Consider the following 21322-nt stretch of genomic DNA (forward strand, 5'->3'; position numbering starts at 1 on the left):
AGCAACAACATACTGTATTTTTTGCTCTATAAGACTCACTTTTTCCCTCCTAAAAAGTAAGGGGAAATGTGTGTGCGTCTTATGGTGCAAATGCAGGCTGCGCAGCTATCCCAGAAGCCAGAACAGCAAGAGGGATTGCTGCTTTCACTGCGCAGCGATCCCTCTTGCTGTTCTGGCTTCTGAGATTCAGAATATTTTTTTCCCTTGTTTTCCTCCTCCAAAAACTAGGTGCGTCTTGTGGTCTGGTGCGTCTTATAGAGCGAAAAATATGGTAGGTGATATTTAAGATAACTTTTTAGGTTCTCCAAACTCCCTCCTTAACCCCAAATATGTTTACAAGCAAATATCTAGTGCAACCTTAGGCCATTTGTGTGTGTGTGTGTGTGTGTGTAGTCTCATGTTATTAAGGGGAAAATGCATGTTTTTAAATATAACACCCAAGCACATTTTGCACACAGAGAGAGAATTCTGGGAACTGTAGTTTAGTCACCACAGAACTACCCTTTGAAAAACTACAGTTCCCATGATTCTTGGGGGAGGGAATGTCCTTTGAATGTTCTTTAAATGTATGTGCTGCATTATCCTACATCCAAGTTGGAAGCGAAAGCCTACCTGTTTCATTTGGGTTGCTGTGTCGCCCTTGGCAGCTTTGTATGCAAGAGCCAGTGAGGTTGAAGTGCAAAGGGGAGCGAAAATAATATTAGCAGTTTTGTCCTTTTCGGCCAGTTTCTTGATAACGTCAACCGCAAATGCAGTGTTTGCAACTTGTAGGGCATCCATTGCTGTGGTTCTGAAACAGAAAAGACACATTTACCATACCAAGCAATCCTGCCTATAAAGAACTACAGTGGTACCTCGGGTTAAGAACTTAATTCGTTCCGGAGGTCCGTACTTAACCTGAAACTGTTCTTAACCTGAAGCACCACTTTAGCTAATGGGGCCTCCTCCTGCTGCTGTGCCACCAGAGCACGATTTCTGTTCTCATCCTGAAGCAAAGTTCTTAACCTGAAGCACTATTTCTGGGTTAGCGGAGTCTGTAACCTGAAGCGTATGTAACCTGAAGCGTATGTAACCTGAGGTACCACTGTACTGCTTTGCCTTCCTAGTTAAGGGTGCTTAACTTCATTGGTTTCAACAGGCCGAAACACACTTCATTCAGCATTGGATTGTGGCCTTAGCGTCGATTTTCATAGGTGGTGAATTACTCAAGTGGTGACTCTACCATATCACCATCTAGGACAAGGTGATTTGAAAGCATTCCCTTGTGGAAATTATGACTCACGTGGAAACTTACCATGACAGAAAGAGGCTAGGAATGGAGAAGGCATTTTGTACAGTTCCGGGAGTGTCAACTCCTTGGGGCCCAACCCTTTTGCCCCCCCCCCAGCTCCTCCCAATGTCAAGATATCATGTCACACATGACATCACACACACAACGTTTTCCCCAATCTCGCTCACAAGTTGGGACCTCTGTTCAGTGCTCATTTGAAGCTGGACCAAAATCGGACTTTCCAAAACAAGAACCGAAATGCAGCTATCCTTCAGAATCTGCACTTCTCAAAATTTTGCAGTGTCGCTCTGCAGCCAAATAATGTGTACAATGAATATGATGAGGTAAAGTGTCCATCAAAATGCAAATATTAGTGGAAAATCACATACAAAAAGGCATTGTATTATGGAAAATTGCTTGTGTTATTAGGCTAATTGCATATAAACATATATATTAGGAAATATTACACTCAAATGCAGATGGACGTTCATAATAACATGGGTGGTTGTTGTTGTTTTTACAAACGGATGTAGAAATGTGGAGGACTCAAAGGAAGATTGGAAAAATGAGAAGCTGAGAGAAACCAAAGTTGACAGATTCACCCATCTCTATGTCGGTCTGGAAGCATTTGCTCTGATGTGGTAAATTTTGACATAGTGCCTGCTTTTTGCAGGGGAATATTCTTAAGTGACATCTCCTGCGAACACCACTGAGTTACAGGCCTCACCGGTGGAACAACTTGTACTTCTGAATTACCCATACAGTTTTCCAACCAGACAAAGAAGTGCGTCAGAAGCCAACAGAGAGTGATCAACAGCAGGAGAAAAAGAGCTGGAGAAAACTAAATTCAGAAAAGCCCAGTTTGTTCCAATGGCACACCAAATTTGCCCAGCCTTAACCTTCCCATGGGAAGCAAACAGCCGTGTGAGCAGGGCTAGGACTTGTGCCGTGGGAACAGTGATGCTCTGCAGTAGACCTAGAAGCGCAATTTTAATATTGATTCACAATGAAGCAACATCTGACGATCACTACCCGCTCTTAGGCGCTGGGAAATCTCAGGTGGGGTGGAGTCAAGGAAAAACTGAAACATGAGTTGAGGAAACTGCTGCTGTACAAGCTCATACCACATTCTTTCTTCCCTACGGAGGAGAAATGTTAAGTCAGCATCTAACCAATTGCCCATGGCATAACTGTATCCTTGAAGTACAGTTAGCTTGGGACCCGCCCACATATGATTGAATTGTCTAGGCGAGACATTACCCTTATTAAACTTTCTGTTTGGAGCTTTCTTAAGAAATCCAGGTTGTTCATGTTTAAGCACTGAGAATGACTCCAAAGACGTCGTGGGTTGTTAACGTGCATTGTTAAAAAGATTAATGAAATAAGGAAATGTGCATATTTATACAAATACCTGGGTGAACAAAACACGGGTAGTCGGATAGGGAGCTCTCTGTCTGCAACTTTTTAAAGTCAGCTTAAGAATTTTCCACATGCTAGGAAGCAACAAGTCATCCTCCACTTGTGTGTAATGTGTGGTCAGTTTGACTGTAATATGTGGCAAGATAAATGTGGCAAATATCTTGCATCACATCTCAATATGCCATTAGGTCATATTGTGGCAAGGGCGGGGAACCTGTGGCATTCCTGATGTTATTCCCATCATCGCCAATCAGCATAGCCAATGGTCAGGGATATTGGGAGCTGCAGTCCTTGAGAATATCAACCTTAACTGTCAAAGGGTTGCACCCTGAGCAAACCTCTCAGCTATTGTCCATGTGGTTTGATTTCAAACTACATAGGCCAGGCATGTCCAAAGTCCATTTTGGGGGCCTAATCCGGCCCCTGTGGCAGTTTATTTATTGGGGTCAAATCCTAAAAAAAGCTTATCAACTTCAATCCTAAGAAAAGCTCCACAAAAAAAGGTCGGCCCTCACACATGTTCACGTCATCAAATCTGGCCCTCTTTGAAAAAAGTTTGGGCACCCCTAACATAGGCAAAGGAAACTCCTTCACTTGACAACATGGTATCATCAGGTTATTGATAGATGGGCAACTGTGCCCACTGGTCAAAAAGGCCCGAGGCAGTTGGGTGAGGTAAATAACTCACTCAGTAGTCAGATCCAGTTGCTTTGGGCTGAGTGGGTTGATGGCTGAGTGGGGAGTATCTGGTCTGACACTCCGAACGCTACACCACACTGAGGGTGACAGAAGGATTCCAATCCATTATAGCTGGAAAATGCTATAACCTTAATGTCACAGCAGCCACAAAGGGACAGAGACAGAATTTCCTTAACACTCCAAAGTAAACACCCTCTACTTAATACCATTTCCTGTAACAGTTGCAGAGACAGAAATAGAGAACCAATGACTTGCAGCTTTCATATCAAACAAAGATGTGAGGCGGGCCTCCGCCATTGGCAAGTCAGAAAGCTGAGCACAGCCTACAAGGTACACACTGTGGATTGCCTGGTGCTATGGCAACCTGTCTCTTTTTCAAACCCCAGGAAGGCAGTGACCAAAGCAAGAGGTTTATTAAGTCCTTCATACGGCTGGTGGGCTGGACTTGCCTTGATGGGTCACAAATTGTACAACACCCTCCAGCCAACACTCCCAGGACTCTTGACTGTAGATCTGCCTCAGCACCCTTCCTTTGTTCTTCCCAAGGCAATGTTAAAAGCCCTGGACCATATGCAGGAACCCTGTGGCTTTCCCTGCCCCCCCCCTTCCCATGCCAGCATCAAGCAAATTTTTTAAAAGGTTTACACCGGCTTGGAAAGGAGTCACACCACAGACTTCTCCTGTGCGGTCCAGGGCTTCCCATGTGATCTTACCAGCATAGGCCATGAGGAAATATGAACACCTTGCATTTAAATGCATTCATTATACTCATATAGTGACACTATTAGGCCCTTACTACTGGGCACAAGTCTTAGACCTCAAAAGACTCTGGAGAAGGCAGCAGTCTTTGAAAGCAAAGAGTAAGATTACCATAACTTCCATCATAGAGGTTCAGTATGCTGATGACAATGTAGTGTGTGCACACTCAGAGGATGATCTCCAAACCATCTTAAATATCTTTGCAGAAGCTTACAGAAAGCTTGGTCTATCACTCAACATCCCAAAAACCAAAGTGCTGTACCAAAAAGTACAAAACAACCCCTCTGCAGAGCCACCAATCCAACTCAATGGTATCATGTTGGAAAGTGTCAATCACTTCTCCTACCTGGGCAGTTATGTTTCCACAAGGGCTCTGTGAATGCAGCTTTCTCCCAATTGAAGTGCAGAGTGTTTGAGAACTGGAACTTTCACAGGGAAACCAAAATGCTTGTTTACAAAGCTATTGTACTATCAACCTTATTGTATGCTTGTGAATGTGGACCACTTATAAATGCCATCTCCAACTCAAAAAATTCCATCAATGGTGGTCTCCGGAGGGGGGGATTACATATCACTTGGGAAGACAGGCAAACTAATGTCAGTGTACTGGAAGAAGCAATGACCACCAGTGTCGAAGAATTGATTCTTCAACATCAACTTTGTTGGACTGGTCATGTTGTTCAGATGCCTGATTATCGTCTTCCAAAGCAACTACAGTCATACCTTGGGTTGAATGTGCTTCAGGATGAGCGTGTTTGAGTTGTGCTCTGTGGCAACCCAGAGCACATTACTTCTGGGTTTCACCACTTGCGCATGCGCAGGTGCTCAACATGACGTCACGCGCATGTGCAGAAGCGCCGAAATGTGACCCGCGCACACGCAGACACACGGACACGGGTTACGTTTGTTTCTAGATGCTAACGGGGCTCTGGAACGGATCCCGTTCGCATCTAGAGGTACCACTGTACTATATTCTGAACTTAAAAATGAAAAGCATAATGCTGGTGATCAACAAAAGAGGTTTAAAGACTCTCTCAAGGCAAATCTTTAAAAAGTAGTATAAACACCAACAACTGGGAAACACTGCAAGTGCTCCAACTGGAGAACAGCATTTACCAAAGGTGTCGTGGACTTTGAAGATGCTTGAAATCAGGACGAAAGGGAGAAACATGCTAAGAGGAAGGCACATTTGGCAAACCCTCACCACAATCAACTCTCATCTGGAAATCTATGTCCTCACTGTGGAAGGACATGTTGATTCAGAATTGTCCTCCACAGTCACTTATGGACCTACTGTTAAGACTGTGTTCATGGAAGACAATCTTACTCAGCTATGAGTGATGCCAAAGAAGAGAAGGAAAAGTTCTCCCTTGCTTTTGGAGGCCTTTAAATAGTAGTTACTGGGAATTGCAGGTTTGGGGAGTTCTGCTTTACTCATCTCAGGATGCTGTCAGTGGCTCCTGGCTGGTTGCCCAGGAAAGTATAAAGACAAGGAAAAATTTCTTACAGTCCTTTTTTATTTCAAAATTTACAGAGAGACTATAGAACCCAGCCTCTTGGATAATGGCATTGTCTCAAGTGACTCTCCACCCCCCATCTCCCCCACTTCCTCATTCATCATCCTCATCACCTCCTCTACGGGTGCTGCTAAGTGCCCTCTGCCTTCAAGCTCTTTGCTCTCCTACTTTTAAGGCTTGCTGGGTTCTGGGAGATGGTGGGTCTGGAGTGCTGTCTAATGACAATGTGTCAGTCAGCTGCTGCTCCAGCTCTGCCTGCTCCTCCTCTCCCATAATTTCCCAACTTTCCCCCTCATTTGCCTCTGAGCTGTGACCTCCTGCAAACTCCAGTTGTAAATCTATACTGTCTTCCTCTTCCTCCTCCCTGGAAGGGTCAGGATGGGGAGGCGGTCTCCACCATTCCTCCTCTGCCCAGTTCCTGACATCTTGGTCCTATTTGTGGGCTTCTCATAAGCATCTGGTGGCCACTGTGATGACAATGGTGCTAGACTAGGTGGTTCTTTGGTCCGATCCAACATGGCTGTTCTTATGTTCTGGCAGTGCTCCTGAACTTATACCCTGCTTTTCATCCATGAACAAAGCTCAGAGCAGCGCACATGAGGTTCTCTGGTGGTCTCCCATCCAGAAAATGGCTAGATCCAGATTAGTTTTAGCAAAGCTGCTACATCATGTTCTTCAAGCCTATGCCTTGGCATCAGAGTCCTAAATGCTCATAGTTCTATCAACTGTAACTGAACTGAACAATTTCTGGAGCTCCTTGAAAACAAGGAGAATAGGATAATTTTGCCCTCAGAAAACCCACAAATTGCTGGTGAAGCACATAGGGACACAGGCACAGTTTTGGCTGCCACTTGTTGGGTGCTGTGACAGGGTGGGGTAGAACATGTGCAAGCACTCTTGGTGACTCACTCCATCTCTTAACCCAACCATATCAAGGTGGAAGATCTAGCAGACCTTTTGTGAAGGTTTTCAGACAGACTCTTGGGTTGAGAAATAAATTTGTGATGTAAAGAGGACCCAAATCCGGGGGTGGGTGGGTAGGTGTCTACGTCTGCATCACAACTTTTGCCAACCCGGCGGCTTTTAGATGCTGTTAGATGATGACTCCCATCAAGCTTATGGGAGATGCATTCCAAAGCAGCACACTGGCAAAAGGCTGCTCTGCTGCCAGCTTTTAGCTATACAAAGCAACAGCCCAGCTATGCAGTTCCTATGGAAGGTTAGTTTTGAGTTCTGTATGGGGTGGGGATACATTTTTAAAAGTAAAGGAGAATAAAAGTTGAAGAGGAAAACAGTTATTCTCCCCCCTCTCTTGTGACTGAAGTTCAAATTCAGAGACACAGAATCATAGAATCTTAGAGTTGGAAGGGACTCTGAGAATCATCAAGTCCAGTTCCCCTGCAGGAACCTCAGCTGAGGCATCCATGACAGATGGTCATCCAACCTCTGCTTAAAAACCTCCAAGGAAGGAGAGTCCACAAACTCCTGAGGGAGACCATTCCACTGTCGAACAGCTCTTACTGTCAGAAAGGTTCTTCCTGATGTTTATTCGGAATCTCCTTTCTTGTAACTTGAAGCCATTGCTTCGAATCCTACCCTCCAGAGCAGGAGAAAACAAGCTTGTTCCCTCTTCCGTGCGGCAGCCCTTGAGAAATCTGAAGATGGCTATCACATCTCCTCTTTTCCAGGCTAAGATACCCAGCTCCTTCAATCATCCCCCCCCCCCCATACACTCACACAACCAGAAATCCATGGGTCCCACTCAGCCTCAGACTCCCACCAGCTACCTCTCCCCATGATAGCAGCAATTTGGGAAAGAGGGAAGATAAGAGGGAAGGGAACTCTAGGCATATGGGAGATGCCCTGTTGGTGCACGCCCAGGAATCCTCCTCTCCTCTGCCCTCTACCTCAAGGGGGGGAGGCGAGGACCACAGCTCAGCAACAGAGTGGCTGCTTCACATTCAAAACATCTCCAGGTAGGGCTGGAAGAAAGCCCTCTCCGAAATCCTGGAGTTCCTCTACCAGTCAGTGTAGACCATACTGACCTAGATGGACCAATTGTCAGCTTCCTATGCTCACCCTCTCAAGCTTTATATTACATCTATTTGGTTGAACAATGTGAGGTCATCACATGGGCTATTTATTTGCAGCGTCCTATTTATAGAGTCACATCGGAAGGCAGTAAACCCAGCCAGCCTGAAAGCGAAGGTTGGTTCTAGCATTCTCTTAGCTGGAGCAAGCATTAGTCATTTGATTAACTGCATAAAGAAAGCTGAGTGGGTGATACACACCCAGGTGGAAAATTCTGCCTGGAAAAGAGACTCTTCTAGCAATCTCCGATCATGAAACACACACCAGTGCATTCAAGCTACAATACAGTTGTCTGGGTAAGGAAGCTTATCGTTCTTGCGTGACAACAGAAGGCCTGACTTTTTTAAAAAAATAATTTGTTTAGAAATCTCTCTGCCATCAGGAAACAAATGAACGATACAGTTCTGGGTCTTTATCTTGTTGCAGCAGGAACAGTCACAAATGTTCTTGCAGTCAGGCAAGGAAGCTGCAGTAACCTAATAAAACTTTTTTATCTGCCCGAGATAAAATGAACGATCTGAGCTCAGACTGAAAATGAGACTCACATCTTACACGTGCTCGAGTTTCTCCTACGTTTGTTCAAGTTCTACAATTTTTTCCCCACCTTCTTCCTTCTCTTCTTGCTTCAGTTCCAAAGAATTCGAGGCACTTCCTAGATAGAGGCAATTAAAAAAACAACAACTGTGTACATATTGAACACTCACCTCTCTGTGCAGAAAGTCCACTCGCGGAAATGGCGGAAAGAAAAGAAAAAAGGTTGAAAGAGGCAGAGTAAAAAGAACGGGTGTTGCTGGTGACACCGCAGAGCAGCAAGAATGTTTCGGCTCACCTGAACTCCAAGGCCACTCCCTCTTTTGTGATTGTGCTTTCTCTCTCTCTCTTAATCATCCCTCTTGGCAATTTATACATGGTAGAAAAAATGGATTCAGGCTGAGCTTGCCAACTACAAAGCTTCACAGGGCTATAACATGCTTCGGCAGGAAGCGGCCACCTTATGAAGATTCCTCTCTGAGGGTGAATTTCACACAGGAGGTCTGGCACTGAGGGAGACACTCATGTGTGCCATCCCAAACCACACAAATTAAGAGCTGCTTAGAAGAATTATTCCACATTTTTATCCGGGTCCGTTTGGGGAATAATTCTAAAATCATATGAACTGTCAGTGACAGGCATTTTGAGAGTTTGTGGTTAAAAGATTCCTGAAATGTAATTTGGGTCAACGGTAGTCAATCAGCAGGGCTTTGCTTAAACCTAAATGTTTCAGGATGAGGGGGGGTCAATTTTGCTTGCAAAGAAGCACCCTCATTAGCATTTCTTCCAAGGAACATGTGAACCAAAACCCAATTATCTTTTGAAGTTTTCAGTTCTCTTAATTTTGCAACGCCGTTCTCCTTCCAATGTGTATACAAACACATGTACTGGTGAAAATGGCAAGACATTCATTATACTAGGGATAAAATTGCTTACAAACTTGTTTACATTGGTCAAAGCTGCATAAGAAAATGTGCATACAGTGGTACCTCAGGTTAAGTACTTAATTCGTTCCGGAGGTCTGTTTTTAACCTGAAACTGTTCTTAACCTGAAGCACCACTTTAGCTAAATGGGGCCTCCTGCTGCCGCTGCGCCGCCAGAGCACGATTTCTGTTCTCACCCTGAAGCAAAGTTCTTAACCTGAAACACTATTTCTGGGTTAGCGGAATCTGTAACCTGAAGCGTATGTAACCTGAAGCGTATGTAACCTGAGGTACCACTGTACGGAGAAACTTTCACATTAAGATGTTGGTGGTGGACTTGCATGAGTTTTTTTTAAAAAAAGGAGAAAAGAAGATGGCAGGTTGGTGCAGAAATTTGGGGAACTGAATTTAAGACTGGATAAATGAGAAACTCAGAGAAACTAGATTTGACAGAGTCATAGCATTTCTGTGTAGCGTTTTATGGAACATCGACTTAGGGGTAGGAGATTCTCTGAGGCTTGGTTCTCCTTTTTTATTTTATTTTTATTCAAAGTTATTACAAAACATATTATCCAAAAACATATCCTTATCCCCCCCCCCATTTTTCCTCCCTCCCCTCCCCCCCCCACAGAACCCACACACCCCACCCCACCCCCCAACTTCCCTCAGTTCCAGTCTTTGGTTTCTCCAATAATGCTATTTTCTGCATGTTACAAAATAGTATAGATCCTCAAACTGTTTAGCTGGTTATTATCAGTAAAAAAATTGTGAATGTTTATTCAAAACCTGCCAAGGAGTCCAGTTCGCTTTGTTGCGTCTTCAGTTACTTTGTGAAAGGTTCCCATTCATCCTTAAAGTCACAGTCCCGTAGCTTATATGTCAATTTTGCCAGTTCCGCATAGTCCATCAATTTTTCTTGCCATGATTCTTTAGTAGGGGTTTCTTCAGTCTTCCATCCTTGTGCTACCAGAACTCTCACAGCCGTTGTCGCATACATGAAAATGTTTTTCAACTTTTTTGGCAGGTCTTTCCCTACGATCCCCAACAAAAATGCCTTGGGTTTTTTAACAAATGTTAAATGGAACATTTTCTTCAATTCATTGTATATCATTTCCCAAAATTTTTTAATTACCTTACAGTCCCACCACATATGATAAAATGTTCCTTCCTTTTCAAGGCTTGGTTCTCCTTGGTCTGATTCGTTTTAACAACTATAGTACTGGTACTTGTGTTGTCTCCTACATAGCCAATAGCAGCTTCAAGAAAGCAGATCATCATCCAGCAAACAGCATGAGCTAAGGAAAAAAATGTCCTCCCTCCGTTCTGTGGCCTGAACCCACCTTCATGGCTGCTCTCAGCAAAACTTTTAAAAAGACACCAGAAAATATGATCCTGTGTTGTGTCTAGTATGGTGAAGAAATTCCATTTAGTTCACATTTCAGAGCAAACCTATCTAATTCTCACTGCCCAAACCAGAAACACTATTATCCTTTAGAATTCGTACATAGTGCAGATTTTGTGATGTGGTTCTCCAACCCCCAAATGTGTTTTAAAATGTGTATATTAAGGGGGACAGTGTGTATTAAAGCACACATATATTCTTGTGAAAATTATGGACACAAATGCATTATATTACAGGAAAAGAAATGTGTATATTGCGCAAAACTGCATGCAAAATTGTATGTGTTAGGAGAAATGCAACACTGAAATATTGCAGCATTCGAGGAACTTCAGTAATAGTTGCAAGTTAGACATAAGAGTTAAGATATATTAAGAAAAAGTGTGTATTGGCAATAAATAATATGAAATTGAAATAAGGAATAGATGGGAGGTTGGGTCTATTGTGTTAAGACCAACTTATGTTTTATTGTTTGTTAATAAATTTTGTGTTTATTGTTATTCCTGTGTGTAATTCTATATCTGTGTTTTCTCTCTTTTTTTTCCCTTGCTGTATCAATAAAAAAATAATTGCAGAAGTTTAGTGAGAACTTTTTAAAAAAGAGGAATAAACTGATGCAGAAACGGACTTCTGACTGGAAAACTGAGAAACCGAAACTGACAGGTTTGCCTATATTTTTAAAAAAATTAAGGGGGGGGAGGGTTACAAACAAAACACAGCCACTGAACATGATGTGCCAAATCTTTAAAAAGCAAAGCAAATGATGGTGTTCCTGGGACTGAATATCCAAAGGTGCTAGACACAAAAATGTGTCACATTCCAGTGTAACAAATTGTTCAGCTGGAGAGCTGGCACTGCATAAAACCTGTAGCCCTATAATCAGCATGTTCAGCTATAATCTTCAACTAAAGCTCTGCCACGCCCTATACAGAGCCGAAGTGGTTTGTTCAAACATGTTGTGAAATCATTCTCTTCTTCCAAAACTTGCTTTAGCAAAACCCCCAGAGTGTTCTGGATATTATACGGCATTCATTCAATGGGGCTGTCCTAAAATAGCACAGCGTTTATTTACACCATACTTATACAGTTGTACCTCGGGTTACAGACGCTTCAGGTCACAGACGCTTTAGGTTACGGACTCCACAAACCCAGAAATAGTACCTCAGGTTAAGAACTTTCCTTCAAGATGAGAACAGAAATCGTGTGGTGGCGGTGCAGCGGCAGCGGGAGACCCCATTAGCTAAAGTGGTACCTCAGGTTAAGAACAGTTTCAGGTTAAGAACAGACCTCCAGAACAAATTAAGTTCTTAACCCGAGGTACCACTGTATAGCTGTGTGTTCACTCCAATGTACACGCTATTTCCAAACAAGACACTCTGAATTCAACCTAATCCACCTGCAACTAATCCTTGGGCAGCTGCTGGACCTGGCAAAAGACTGGTACTGATTTATTATCAAGCACAACAGCTCAAGCCTGGATCCCTCATGACTGCTCTTTGCTTCTTAGACTTAGCATTGTATGAAATAAATAAATAAACCCACCATACACTTGCAAGTAAGTCATTACAGATTAATCACCACAGATATAATGTCCTCCTCATCCAATGTTAGCGCAAATACACTGAACGACAAGTCGATGCGTCTGGCAGAGAGCCATCCGAAGCAATCAGGCAAAGGCTTGCATGTGTAAAACAGCTTCAAGAGCAGACATGGCCTAAGACATTTTGGTGGCTGAGGCAGGAAAACCAAATGGCACCTGCTGCATCTGTGGTATATTAACACCGTTTTAGGTTTTAAAAACTTTTGTATGTTTTTAAATATTGCGATTTTTCTCGATTTCATTGTTTTATCTTTTTGTAAAACCATCTTGAGGTGTTTTTGGTTTTTTTCAATCAAATGTCCAGTTGGTTAGAGCTTGGGACGTGGGTGGTGCTGTGGGTTAAACCACAGAGCCTAGGACTTGCCGATCAGAAGGTTGGCGGTTCGAATCCCCGCGAAGGGGTGAGCTCCCATTGCTCGGTCCCTGCTCCAGCCAACCTAGCAGTTTGAAAACATGTCAAAGTGCAAGTAGATAAATAGGTACCGCTCCAGCGGGAAGGTAAACGGCGTTTCCGTGCGCTGCTCTGGTTCGCCAGAAGCGGCTTAATCATGCTGGCCACATGACCCGGAAGCTGTACACCAGCTCCCTCGGCCAATAAAGCGAGATGAGTGCCACAACCCCAGAGTCGGTCACGACTGGACCTAATGGTCAGGGATCCCTTTACCTTTTTTTATAGAGCTGATAATACCAAGGTTGTGCGGGTTCAATTCCCATACGAGAAAGCTGCCTATTTCTTCATTGCAGAACATTGGGCAAGATGATCCTCAGGTTGCCTTCCAACAATACAGTTCTAAGTGGTGCATAAATTCTATGGAGTAATTAAATAAATGAAATAATTGATCATTTGCTTCTCCCATCTGAAATTATATCGCAAATTAATTCCAACCTGCCTAATGGCAGGTTTGCTGTCATTTTCTATATGAGCAGCAGGGAGGGAGTCTTTGGCTGCAATCCTAACCCCATTTTTGTGGAGTAGATCTTGTTGAATTGAATAGGACTTACTTCTGCATAAATAGATTTAGGGATGTGCTGTTAGTGAAGGCAGCTGGATATTAATGGACACGTGATTATGCCTCCAGAGATTTCTGGATCTTCTTGTTGACATTCAGAATTAGATCTGTTCACAGAACAAGACTCTACAAGAGACCGAAATAAGAAGCTACAAGGTATTGCAATCAAGTACGCATACATATTTTCCCTTGACTCGCAAATCAGTACTAATATCAAAATCTTTGGCAGTGTAAATAGTCTCTTACAAAATGATAAAATGTGTAACTTCTGTGGCAGCAGCAATGATAGATTCTAGCCATACATTTTTGGTTGTTATGAGGGGAGTAGAAGTAACTACAACCAATGCTTCTAATTTGAATCTTGAATATATCTGAGAGGTCATTGATATATGAACTGAATTTTTCCACAGTGTTTGCTCCTGTGCTACTGAATCATTTGCCTGACTTGCGACAGATAGCAAAGACTGGTTGCAATCTTATACAGAGCTTATTTTAAAGTGCTTAGGTATAATTTTGCATAAGATTAGGTAATCTGTCACCTTATTAGATAAGTCCTGCTTGGGTGACTGTAGAATGAGATCCTGGCTACACAGCAGGGAGGGGGAACCTGTGGCCCTCCAGATTTTGCTACACTGCAACTTCCATCATTCTTGACAATAAGCCATGTTCGGTTGTTATGAGGGGAGTTGGGTGGGAGTTGGAGTTGTTATATTGAGGGCCTTCTCGGTAGTGGCACCCACCCTGTAGAATGCCCAACAATCAGATGTCAAGGAGATAAGTAACCTTTAGAAGACATCTGAAGGAAGCCCTGTATAGGGAAGTTTTTAATGTTTAATGTTTTATTATGTTTTTATATATGCTGGAAGCCACCCAGAATGGCTGGGACAACCCAGTCAGTTGGGTGGGGTAGAAATAATAAAGTTGTTATTATTGTTGTTGTTGTTGTTGTTGGAGTCTAATACCACTTTTCCCATTCCTGGTATGTGGAATTGAATGCCCATTGACATCATTGGACATGGGCAAGCTTGTAAGGTGACCTAGAAATTAGTAGTGCCTTCCTTCCTTTACAAAACTCATTGACTCTGATTGACTCCCATCCTGGCTTCCAGATGGATTTTGACTGGGAGCTGTGTATAAACTGATCAAACACCTAGTCCTACACATTCTGCAACCGGCTGAAGGATACTGTATCTGAATACCAGATGAGAAGAGCCTTGTTGCATTCACATCCTGCTTCCAGGATTCCCATTGGCATCTGAATGGCCACTCTGAAAACAGGATGTTTGGCCATTTGTGTGTTCTTATGACCTGTATAATCAGAGCCTTCATTATGGAAAATGGAAAACTGTCTCTTTTAGTCAGTCCAAATGACCATTTCCATTTTTTCTTGCTTAGGTCAGACTGTCTCACAGATTAACACTTTGCAAATGGTCAGCTAAAATTACACCTTCCAGTAGCCTTTGATTTTGTTGATTATATGGTGCTGGTGGTACAAATGCACGGCTTGAAAAGTATTAAAAGTATTGCTTTAGTATGATTTATGTGGTTTTAAATATGGTAAGCAGCTGCCTGTGAAATATGAGCCATTTACAATAGTAATAATCTTCCTGGATTGTATGGCTACCTTTGTGAGTATTGGCAGTATGATGGTTGCGGGGCAAAGGAGAAAATTACTAGGATTAAAAAGATACTTATGCATCAGAATGTCAACTGGAGTGATCCTCCAAGCACCTCTGCATTCTGTGATGATGACACCCATTTGTCAAGTGGCAGCTGGCTTATTATCACACTGATCTTATTTACATGATGACATGTCCATTTTTGCACTGTAAACAGAACACCAGCTTATTACACAGCAAAAAAATAAATAAACTACTGCAGGCTTCACAGCCTACAGTAAATATATGTATTTAAGCCACTAGTAATGGTTACTTTTAATGCAGGGAAATCCCACGATGTTGTTGGATGATTTAGGGATATAAATAATAATGATCAGGTGAACTCGGTTCTCCAGGAACAACACGGTATGAATTGCAACTTCAGCGCCACATCTCCAACCCTTGTGTTTCAGTGGTGTCCAAAGGATGCTCTGCCAATTACTCTGGCATACCTTCTGGGCAGGATGGCTGCATTAGCAGAGTTGTCATCTGGCAGCATAGGAGCTTGTAGCTCGTTTGCATATCCTCCCCAAAGCCTCTGCTGAAGACACCAGAGATCACTGTTTAAGAGGATTGGGGGCTGGGTTTCTTGCCACTATCTGCACCAGAGAAGAAGAGTTTGGATTTGATATCCCGCTTTATCACTACCCGAAGGAGTCTCAAAGTGGCTAACAATCTCCTTTCCCTTCCTCCCCCACAACAAACACTCTGTGAGGTGAGTGGGGCTGAGAGACTTCAAAGAAGTGTGACTAGCCCAAGGTCACCCAGCAGCTGCATGTGGAGGAGCGGGGAAGCGAACCCGGTTCCCCAGATTATGAGTCCACTGCTCTTAACCACTACACCACACTGGCGTAGAGGGACAAAACTGCTGAGGTCTGATGACCTAGCAGTTGGTCTGCATACCCTCCAAACAGCCTCTACTGAAGAAGCTAACATAGGCTGGCCACTTACACGAAACTAACCAGAAGGAAATGCATACCAAATTTGTGCAATTAGATGCAAATTTATGATTTAAATAAAAATGCAATGCAATATGACCTATATGCCCACACAGTCTGCTGTCCAGGTGCTGATTGTTATTTTTGAGTAGAACAGTAGAAGTATTCATAGGTGACTTTATAAGGTTGTCCCATGTTAAAACTCATTATGGTGTCACTTCCTGTATTTTATTAAAACAAGAACTGGGTCACCTGATGATGTTTTAAAAGCTTTTTTTATTTTTACTCTTCCAATTTATATATTTCATTAGTTTCACAATCAATTAGACACTTCAAAATTTGACTTCCTTCCCCCTCTTCCAGCAGTTCCTTAAATTTATTTCTTAATTTCTTCTGCATATCCAAGTTCATTTAACTTGCTCATTTAATTATCCCCTGTAAATATATACTCTTATAAAACTGCAAGTTATTACACTAATCCTGCTAATGTTTTTATCTGTTTACAATTTACCTGTAAATACTCAATAAACCATTTCCATCCTTTTATAAAAAGTTTGTTATCTTGATTTTTTATTCTTCCGGTAAGTTTCACCATTTCTGCATATTCCATGAGTTTTTGTATCTATTCTTCCTTTACTGGGACTTCTGCTTCTTTCCACTTTGGGGCAAGTAACAGTCTTGCTGCTGTAGTAGCATACATACATACCGTATTTTTTGCTCTATAAGACTCACTTTTTCCCTCCTAAAAAGTAAGGGGAAATGTGTGTGCGTCTTATGGAGCGAATGCAGACTGCGCAGCTATCCCAGAAGCCTGAACAGCAAGAGGGATTGCTGCTTTCACTGCGCAGTGATCCCTCTTGCTGTTCTGGCTTCTGAGATTCAGAATATTTTTTTTCTTGGTTTCCTCCTCCAAAAACTAGGTGCGTCTTGTGGTCTGGTGCGTCTTATAGAGCGAAAAATACGGTAAATTTCTATACAATTTAGGTAGTTCTGTCCCTATAATTCCTAAGTTACTGGATCACTTGCATACCCCTAACAAAGTTTTTCACCGTTCACCTGCTCCTCAGTCAGTCAGTTTCCCATAAAGAAAATACAGTGGTACCTCAGGTTAAGTACTTAATTCGTTCTGGAGGTCCGTACTTAACCTGAAACTGTTCTTAACCTGAAGCACCACTTTAGCTAATGGGGCCTCCTCCTGCTGCCGCGCCGCCAGAGCACAATTTCTGTTCTCATCCTGAAGCAAAGTTCTTAACCTGAAGCACCATTTCCGGGTTAGCGGAGTCTGTAACCTGAAGCGTATGTAACCTGAAGGGTATGTAACCCGAGGTACCACTGTAGTGGGTGGGAGAGCAAAGGGGGCAGGGCCTGTCCGTGAGGCCACTGGCATGGCTGCGAGGAGCACCAAGCAGTTACAGGTACTGAAAAGTGGTCATTACAGTCGCTTGGCTCGAGCTTGCTTTGTTTGGGTGCAGCATCTGTGTCCCTGCCCCAGACTTTGAGTAGGAGGTGGGGGACTGGTGTAAAATATGTCCCTATTTTCATCTGATAGATGTTGGAGGGCATGCAGATGTTTATCATCAACCGCTGCATGGTCCTTTCAGCTGAAGACCCCAATAACTGAACCCGGAGCCTTCTGCATTCTAACTCTGCTGTCAGGGATTGGCCGGATGCAGAGGAGAGGTGGGAAGCACCAGCTGGGGACCCCCAAGGAAACCCCCGGGGAAGAAGGGTATTGGTGGTTAGATGATAATGAGGAGTCAGAGGGAGAAGAGGGAGCAGAGAAGGAGTCAGAAGCTGAAAAGGCAACAGGGTTTAGTGAGCAGGAAGAAGCTGAGGCAGAGAGCAGTGCTGATTCAGAGCTGGAGAGGAGGGGAGCCAGGAGACAGAGATGAGGTTGGCTGCTGAAGAATCTAGGGCAGGTGTCAGCAAACTTTTTCAGCAGGGGGCTGGTCCACTGTCCCTCAGACCTTGGGGGGGGGTCAGACTATATTGGGGGGGGAATAAACGAACTCCTATGCCCCACAAGTAACCCAGAGATGCATTTTAAATAAAAGCACACATTCTACTCATGTAAAAACACTAGGCAGGCCCCACAAATAACCCAGAGGTGCATTTTAAATAAAAGGACACATTCTACTATGTAAAAACACGCTGATTCCTGGACCATCCATGGGCCAGATTTAGAAGGCGATTGGGCTAGATGCAGACTCGGGCCTTAGTTTGCCTATCCATGATCTAGGGAGTCTCCCCCTCCTGGGAGTCTCCCAGAACAGAGAGAGATATAAAAAGAGCAGAGGAGAATTGGGTTGTGCGCAGACACAGTCTCCAATTGCTTGGAAAAAATACCCTGGGGAGCAGGAGGCTTAGGCAGCTGTGAGAAGGCAGGGACCTTCAGTCCTTGCAGCTGCCTCATTGAGGCAAGACCCACAGGGAAGGCTTGCTGGGACAACCAGGCCTGTGCTGTTTTTGTTTCTTTGAAGTTAACTTCATTGACACCTGTGTTTTTTATTGCTGAATTACACCTGACTCCAGCTCCTGACATCTGCATTCCACCACTGAGCTTCAATCTCTTCCCTAAACAGAGCCTGTCCTTATCTGTGTCAGAGTTTAGCCACTATGGGGAAAGGATGAGGGCATAAGTGACATCTCAAGCTGAAGATTGCAGATGCTTCAACTTTGCCCATTGACTTTGTGGAGGCCCAGCCCCACAAATATATTATTGTGGGAGCCGAAACACCCACAACCCCCTGGAGTTGCCTCCACTTGATGGGGGCATGTATGGCAAGGGCAGGAACCCATTTCTAACCCAAGGGCCATATTCCACTATGGATAACCTTCTGAGGGCCATGTGCAAATGGTGACTGGGACCAAAAGCAAACATGGACAGAGAAACATTACCCTTTGTACAGCAGGCACACACACACACACACACACACACCATCTATCCTCCATCCAGACAAGGACCTTTAATAACGTAAAGGCCAAAACCGACATTTTGATGCATTCAAAACACAATGGCAGTACATTTCCAGGTTTTAAATGAATTGCTAAAAATGAATAACAGATAACTCATATAAACTTGCCATCAGAATGTAGGTGAGGCTAAGTTCGTGCCACAACTTGCTTCTTCCCTTAGAGGTTGGCAACGCGGTTGCAAGCAACGAATACATTCTGCCTCTCAAAGTTTTCGCTGAAGGGACACACCCTGCATTCTCACATGCATGTCTGTTTAATCATGCCCAACGCAGCTTTCCAGATTTGAATGAACTAATAAGCCCGGTCCACAAATGGACATGAGCAGTGGAAATGGCCACACCTTCAGTGTCAAGAGAGCCGAATACATCACAGCTTCCCAAGGGTGCCTTCACAAAAGCATCCTCGTCATCCGTGATTTGTTCACTTTGGGCAGAGCAGCCAGATGGTATCGTTTCCAAATTGTTAACTTCCAGTGTTTCATTTCATGGCACCATCAAATGAAAAACACCCTCTTGGCAGAGCCAGCCCTTCCTCCTGATCCCAACTAGAATAACAGTTCCCCCTTGAATACCTTCCCTGGGAATTGTCCTATGCCAGGTTTTCCCCTGGAAAAGGAGGGATGGGTCTTTGCTCAGTAACTGCTTCGCATACGGAAGGTCCCAGGCAGTGGTGAAGGAACCCTCTCCATCACCCGGGGTGGTACGCCGAGGGGAGGGGCGAACCGCCCATCAGCCCACGCGCACACATGACATTCTGATCAAACTGCGCATGTGTGACAGCCCGTACGGACACTGTGTGAGCGGCAGCCGTACGCAAGCCTATCACAGATTCCTGTATATTTTACAAAAACTAAACCATTCAATATTCCATTAATGCATCCATCAAACCTTATTTACACTGTTGAATTTATCTTAATGCTGCCAATGTTTGTACTCAATTTCCCCGCATATATTCAATATATTCAATAAACGTTTTCCAATCTTCTCTAAACATACGTTATTCTTGTTCTCTAATTCTATATGTTAAATCTGCAAGCTGCACGTATTCTGTCAGCTTAAGTTGCCATTCTTCTTTGGTTGGGACCTCGCTCGTTTTCCATTTTTGGGCTAACAAAACATGAGTCATACATAAATAACCTTTTTGGACACCTAGGAATTTCAGTCTGAATTATCCCCAATAGAAAGGGCTCTGGTTTTTTGGAAAAGTACTTTTAAACATTTTTTTTTTCAATTCATCATGTATTATTTCCCAATACTCTTTTACCCTTTTACAAGTCCACCACATGTGAAAGAACATTCCCTCCACCTCTTTGCATCTCCAACACATGTATGATTCAATCATATACATCTTTGCAAGCCTACTCAGAGGCTGTAAATCATTTTCAAGTAGTTCTCCTTCAAAGAATAGCATGCTGTAAACTTCAAATCACTTTTCCAGAGTTTTTCCCCAGATGTTAAAATCTATATTGTGTCCGTGCTGGGGCGCTTTCTACCAGCTTGGGTTGGTATGCCAGCTGAGATCCTATCCAGAGGATTGAACCTTGCTAGAGTTATTCACGCACTACTGACTCCCAGGTTCTATGCACAGAGAAAATTGCCTCCCCTCTTCTTTTGCTAGGAAACACCTCTGCTGGGGGGAAAAACCATCCCACAAGCATCACCACTGCACTGGATTTCACCAAGAGCAAATCACCAGTGCTCTGTCATCACACAGAAAACCTTCCCTGTAAAAGATGGCCCTTTTAAAATATGATGCTCCTCAGGCAAACAGGGAGCCTGAAACAGTATGTTTTCTTTAAAAGGGAGGGAAAGAGATATAATAAAGGAAGCCGGTGTTACTGAAATAATGAATGACAAAGATCCTAAATCTGCAGATGAGCAGAGGAATTAAGACACTGAATGAAGTCTTTAAACAAATGCCAGTGAGTCAACAAAGTGCACTCACGCTGCCTTCATCAGCCGTAGTTGTGATACTTTGCGAAGGTGCATGGTTCATTCAGTGATATTAAAATAGTTGTCAACCCTGTTTCTCTAGGGAACCGAGATTTGTAGTTTTACAAGAGCGTTGAAAGCCCCAACGCTTCCACATAATTGCAGCCCCGTAACTCCAGGGGGTGAGGGAGACAAGTTACTTAAATCAGCTTAGGTCTGGAGCGCAGATGCAGCCAAAGGTGCTTTTCATAAGTGATGTTAAGAACTCTTATTAGCCTGGAACGTATAATCTCCTATGAATATTATTGTGCATTATAGACAAAAAAAGAAAGCCCTATTAGAACCAAAAATGCAGTCTTGCCCATGCAGATTTTATTTTTATTTTTTCTAGCTTGTATTGCAAACTGCATAAAGCGAAGAAGCATTTTAAGTGTCACTTTTGAAATCAGCACAATAATGCAATCCTCAAAGCCTCTGTGTGAATAATTGTAGGGCTTTAAACGTGCAACGTGATGTGAAAGGATTTTTGGGACTGTTGGAATTTGGTATACAATGGTACCTTGGATTATGAACTTAATTTGTTCCGGAAGTCCGTTCTTA

General features: G+C 43.3%; 1 protein-coding gene and 1 long non-coding RNA gene across 2 annotated transcripts in view; both read right to left on the reverse strand.

Moving 5' to 3' along the window:
* Window positions 1–8620, reverse strand: part of SERPINB5 (serpin family B member 5) — a 38305-nt gene extending 29685 nt beyond the window's left edge. Inside the window, exons 1-2 of the mRNA XM_083450296.1 lie at window positions 8460–8620; window positions 588–790 (exon numbers count right to left, since the gene is read on the reverse strand). Of these exons, the coding sequence (XP_083306422.1) occupies window positions 588–780 (193 nt within the window). The 5' untranslated portion in view covers window positions 781–790; window positions 8460–8620. The remainder of the gene's footprint in view (window positions 1–587; window positions 791–8459) is intronic.
* Window positions 1–17135, reverse strand: part of LOC310681772 — a 47683-nt gene extending 30548 nt beyond the window's left edge. The window contains exon 1 of the long non-coding RNA XR_014513605.1: window positions 16918–17135. This is a non-coding gene — a long non-coding RNA (uncharacterized lncRNA). The remainder of the gene's footprint in view (window positions 1–16917) is intronic.
* Window positions 17136–21322: the final 4187 nt, after the last annotated feature.

This window comes from Podarcis tiliguerta, assembly GCF_965153285.1.
Source record: "Podarcis tiliguerta genome assembly, chromosome: 7".
Taxonomy (NCBI): Eukaryota; Metazoa; Chordata; class Lepidosauria; order Squamata; family Lacertidae; genus Podarcis; species Podarcis tiliguerta.